At 36.4% G+C, this 5,816-nt stretch overlaps 1 protein-coding gene across 1 annotated transcript in view; it reads right to left on the bottom strand.

Annotated features, from left to right (window-relative positions):
- LOC106942485 (disks large homolog 2-like) overlaps positions 1–4,572 on the bottom strand; it is a 17,094-nt gene extending 12,522 nt beyond the window's left edge. The window contains exons 1-3 of the mRNA XM_015025766.1: positions 3,127–4,572; positions 929–979; positions 96–197 (exon numbers count right to left, since the gene is read on the bottom strand). Of these exons, the coding sequence (XP_014881252.1) occupies positions 96–162 (67 nt within the window). The 5' untranslated portion in view covers positions 163–197; positions 929–979; positions 3,127–4,572. The remainder of the gene's footprint in view (positions 1–95; positions 198–928; positions 980–3,126) is intronic.
- Between the last annotated feature and the right edge of the window lie 1,244 nt (positions 4,573–5,816).

Below are 5,816 nucleotides of genomic sequence, written 5' to 3'. Positions count from 1 at the left end.
TACATAATGGAAAAACCCAGATGCCTAATGCCAAGTTATTGTCTGTGTGTTTACTGGTATATGCAAAAAAATACATTTATGTGTTGGGAACTTACGTGGGACACAAGAACCAAACTTGTCCGGAAATTCCGCAATCAGATCTTCATTGATTTTGTCCTTCATGGGTCCAAGAATGATGACAGGTCTAGCATAATCAACTGAACAGGAATACACAGAATTTCAGCACTGTCATTAACCTTTCTTAAAATCTCAGCACATTTGCCATTTTATTTGTTTATTTTTCAATGTTGTTATAATTGTAATGGATTGTCAGAAAAATTGCCAACCTTGACTAAGGCAAAAATAAGTCTTTTTCCATTTGCCAGCTCAACCCTGATGTAAGTGTATTTACTGTACATTTAAAGCAATTCTACATAAATAACTTGAAGTAAAGTACAAGATAAAATTTGTTTTATACCAGACACAAAGTAGCAGACACAAAGTGAAAACAACAGTGAAGTTGTTTTCACACCAAGTGAATGGGGAGATTACTTAATAGTTAGGGTTAGGCATGATTTGTAAGGCTTTACACACAGAATTAAGACTCCTCTGTAACATCAGCCAGTAAATGAATAGTCTTTGCAGAGCCTAATTGAGGGGAGTATTACAAATTCAATCTGCTTCATACCTCTGACCTCCACCATGCTAGGACGGGCTGATCTTCTTTTATGTATAGCTCAACAAGAAATTTACAGAAATCAAATACAAAGACACATACACCTGTTTTTCCTCATTGGCTGAGGTAAAATCAAACCAAACTTATTTTGCTTTAGGTCTGTTACAATAACCATAATTCAACATTAAAACATTAAAACTACATTAAGATTCTTTTAGGGGAATTTCCTACTGAGTATTTGTTATTTTTTCCTTTTTCAGACAATCCACTTACTTTCTTGGCGTAGCACATATTCATAGGAGAGACTTACATCATCTTGATTTCCTGGTGAGATGAAAAGAGAAAAATATTAGAACTTTTCCCCACAATTGAAAAATGTTCAAGTAGAGTCATGTCATTTGAAAAAACAGATTTAACCCTTTCATGCATGAATTATGATCCTTTGTGTCAGGATTTTTGTCATTTTTTTATTTTCTTAAGGCATAAAAAAGGGAGGGACAAAATTTAGTAAAAACTTTTTTTATTTTATTTTATTTTTTTTAGGTGATCAATTGTAATTTTCTCCAAATACAAAGTTATTTGACAAATACATCAGTAGTATTGTTCTTTCGTGGTTATCTGATGTCACAATATTTTTTTTACTTGCAAGAGTCGTCTACAGTAGAAGGAGGCACAGGGTCGGTTGGAATCCTCTTTTGTCTGTTGGCCATATTGGATTTAACAAAAATAATTTCTTCCATTTGCAGCTGATGGCCAGTAGTTGATAGTGTATTTTATTAGTGCCCACTTCAGTGGTCTGTGCATTTATAACATAAAAATCCATACGAAGCACAAGAAAATGGCTTTTAGATAGCTGTCCACTGTAGTGACCAGTATTCATGAAAGGGTTAAGCTGACATATTTGCTCCAGATCGTTAGGCAAGTTTTTATGAGGTTAAAAATCCACATTGAGGCTTTAAAATATTTCATAAACTTAAATACAATCAGAAATTCAAACCAGGTGAAAAACTTTACAAACTTTACGTTGGGCTGATTTAAACTGATACCCTAAAAAAAAGTCAGTTTCTGGGTGTTTTGATGGACTCAGACATGAACCTTAAGATGCTAAGTAAAGAGAAAAACAATAGGCCTTCGCAGCGCTTAGCTGCTCAGGCCTAATTACAAAGTCAGCCTTCTGTCACATGATGAGTGATGAGTTTCTAGATAAACTCATCCATGCATTTATCATTAGTTGCATTGATTAGAACAACAGTGTCTTCACAGGTCTGCAAAAAAGTTTCTAGGGGGCTCTGTACCAAGGATACATACACAAATTTCAAGAGAAAAATTAACACACAGGCAATATTTTTATGCTCCGACATAATCTTAATTAGAGTCTTGTATATACTTTCATACACAAAGACAGGCTGCATAATGAGGAAGTAATTCACCCATTTTATTCAGGTGTATTGGACTAGGGACACAACAAAACATTTAGGGACACTGGCTCTCTAGGCCTGGATTTAAAGACCCCTGGTCCTTCACCATCTTCACCCAATGTCCTTTAATTAAACTGAATAAAAGATCTTATGCTACTCTTTAGCCAGTTGAAGTGGCCCAGTCATCTGGTTAGGATGCCTCCTGGACGCCTTCCTGGTGAGGTGTTCCGGGCACGTCCCACCTGAACGAGGCCCAGGAGAAGACCCAGGACTCACTGGAGGGACTATGTTTCTCGGCTGGCCTGGGAAGGCCTTGGGATTCCCCCAGAGGAGCTGGCCCAAGAGGCTGGGAAGAGGGAAGTCTGGGCCTCCCTACTTAAGCTGCTAGCCTCATGATCCAACTCCGGATAAGTGGAAGTAGAAGGATGTTACTTCTTAAAAACAATTCATGTAATTTTATGTGATTACATTCTTTTCATGAATTGCTGAAAAAAAATTATTTCTGCTTGGCAGTGTTTTCTATGGAAAATAATATCTTTCATCTCTTTTAACCTTTTAGAAATGCTACCTAACAGACCAATAAACAAAGTTTGGACCAAAAAATATCAATAGATCAACACTTTTGGGTAAAAATTATGGTAAAAATAAAATAGAACAGAACAAGGTCTCACACACTCCAAACTTTAGATGAGAATTGCACTTTGACAGACAGTCCAACATAAGAAAACAGTAAAAAATGAACTGCTACAGCATGCAGGAATACAGAAAGGAGAGACATGCTGAGACAAAAATGTTTATGTTCAGCAGTGGTGCCCAAAGTCAGTCCTCGAGGGCCAGCATCCTGTATGGTTTAGTTGTCTCCCTGGTTTAACGCACCTGGATCAATGATGACTCGTTAGATGGCCTAAGCATCTAACGAGCCGGTCATTACCACCGGTCATTACCTAAAATATGCAGGATGCCGGCCCTCCATGACTGACTTGGGGCACCCCTGATGTACAGTGAGTAACTTTGAAGTGGCCGAGGTGAGAAATCCTCTCTAAACCAACTTACTCAATGTTCTTGTCCCACACCCATCATCACCTATTCCCACGATGTCCTATTGATCATCCAAAGAGATCCGTTGGAGAAGATAAAAAGGAAAGGGAACAGCTGCACATTCAAAAGGTTGGAGGCAGTTCACCCACAAGTTTAGCCTTACAGAAATATCTAGCCAGCAGGAGCAACCAAAACAAACAAAAACAAATACAAAAACAAATGTAACAGTCCTTACAATGACTGAGAGGAAAAGTCAGCCATATGTCAAAATAACATTAAAAAAAAGCGTTATAGTAATCTTATTCCTGTTGACTGAAAAGCCTTATGTATAGTCATGGAAAACAGATCAATAAAAATAAAAACAAAACCAAAAGTTAAAGAAATTTTGTCACTCTCATATAGGTCCTCCACATTACTTACACTGAACTTGTGCTGAGGTGCTTGTGTGTCTGAGATTACTTACGATATGAATCACTGCCATCGGGTTCAGCAACTTTGTTCTTGTAGAATGGGTGCTTTCGTGTAAAACTGATTTTTTTTTTCGTTTGCTTGTCAGTGAATGACTGAAAGGAGAAAAAATATGTGGCATGCATGCATAACTGTCAGCTTCATGCAGACAAAGCAGATGTTTGCAAGAAGTGGGACATCAAGAAAACAATTTAAAACCAACAATTTCAAGCTGAACCTGCTCTTAAGATGAGTTCCTACAAAAAATGTGAATTGTATTCACATGATTCATAGATGCCTAACTTTAATGTCAACTAAATCAAATTGAGCAAAGACAGAATTTTAATTTCTAACTATATCTTTAAAGATTTTTTATGCCACTGGTGTCCTTTATTTGATAGTAATCTGACAAGAAAAGTTCAGAGAGAGCGAGGAAAAGAGCTGCAGCAAAAGAATCGAGTATGGCAGACTAACTTGGGATGGCTGCATCAAAGTCTGTAGCCTCTGTATACAGATCACTGTATACTCTAACCACTGTGTCACATTAAGCCCCAGGAATTCTAATGTAACTTTTTTACTTGATTATTGTTTATTACAATAACAAACATTACTACTATCATCAGGGCAGTGGTAATAATTTATATGAATCTTAAACTAATTTTTTGTAGCAAACATAAAGGGTAGGGTGTTGGTAATTATTAGACCATTACAACAATAATAATAAACTATGACGGCAATTAATAAGCAGTGAAAATGCCATGTAGAGTGAAATACTTGCCTTCTTACAGATGTCTTCAGTTTATGCCTTTTTGCAGCACTTACATGTATGTATCAGATCAATGTTGGATAAAGTTAAGCTGAGTAAATTACAGAGATCAATTTTCAAATATTATTGATTAATTGAAAACAGCTATTCAAAGTGACATGGCCTTCTGGAAATAAGACCCCTGATAACACTTTATTTGAAGGGGTGTGAATAAGACTGACATAACACCTGTCATGAACATGAATAAGTCTTCATGAATATTTATGACTGTTGTCATAAAGTGTCATTCGGTAAATCATGACACTTTTAATACAAAGTTGACATTATTCAAAATGTCTTTGTTATGACAACTTGACATTAACCAAGAAATCACGATCTGACATAAATTTATTATAAAAGTATTACCGATTAAACTTTAAAAATTAGCTTTATGTAGTAATATTATATAGCTCTGCCATGTTGTTTAGTCTTAATTTTCTTAATTTAATCGATCCTAAAGTTTTACAGCAAGATGTCTACAAAGCACTTACGAACATAGCATTTGAAACATTATTTAAGGCTGTTTAACCCTTGTGCGTGCGAGGACTGAGGCAAACGTAGAGAACTGTGGCAAATGATAAAAGTTTTATGTGTGTGGGGTCGGTTGGTATGGACCCCATTTCAAAACACAAGGGCTGAGTAGTGCAATACACCATCTCCACCAGTGAGAGGCAGCAGTCCACGAACAGGCGTGCAGTTTGTTGGTGAAGAAGAAATCTTCCATATTGTGGCGCAAACCTAACAAGTTATAACGGCCAGACCTCCTGTTTAAAAAGAAGCCGAAGTTTGATACCTAATACATATGAGGTATGTTTCTTATTAACTTTACTTATTTTTTTTTTTTTTTTTAGAAAATAACATCTATTTCTCTTTAATGTTAGCTATGAGCAATTCAAGCCAATCCTACCTTAGTTAATGTTAGCTAAAGTTATTAAACTTCATTACCGTAACGTTAGCCCTTAATATTAAACATATTTTAAAGACAGGCAATTTGTTTTTTCCCCCTCCAATTTTAATCTAGCAAATTAAAAGCTAATATATTAGTCCAAGTAATCCTTCATGTGCATTATTTAGCGACTTGGCTGATGTGACACAGTGCTTGTGTTCTTTGCTTTGGCAAGTTTAGCCACATGAAGACCCATGTTAGCCTAGGAAACATGGTGTGGGGGACAAAGTTGGCTAATGAAGACATGCTACGAGTGTGGAGGATGATAATAAGGACCAGCCACCAGAGAAAGAAGTTTCTACTTTACCAAAGAGAAAGAAGCAGATGAAATATTCCCCAAGAAAATTAGGTAAGTCGTTTTTGTGTTAATATTTTCACCATGTGAAGTGGGGTGGGACAGCCAGGTAAGTGGAGAATGGGGAGCAGGAACCAACATTCACCAGCTGAGTTAAGTTATTTCTGGTTAGAAATAATTTAGAATGCTTATTAAGTGAAAAGATGCATCCA

Source organism: Poecilia latipinna, unplaced genomic scaffold (genome assembly GCF_001443285.1).
Source record: "Poecilia latipinna isolate Pla-1442-1.1 unplaced genomic scaffold, P_latipinna-1.0 Scaffold4313, whole genome shotgun sequence".
In the NCBI taxonomy this organism is placed as follows: Eukaryota; Metazoa; Chordata; class Actinopteri; order Cyprinodontiformes; family Poeciliidae; genus Poecilia; species Poecilia latipinna.
The sequence above is the reverse complement of the archived record's forward strand: the minus strand, read 5'-3'. Positions and strand labels throughout refer to the sequence as shown.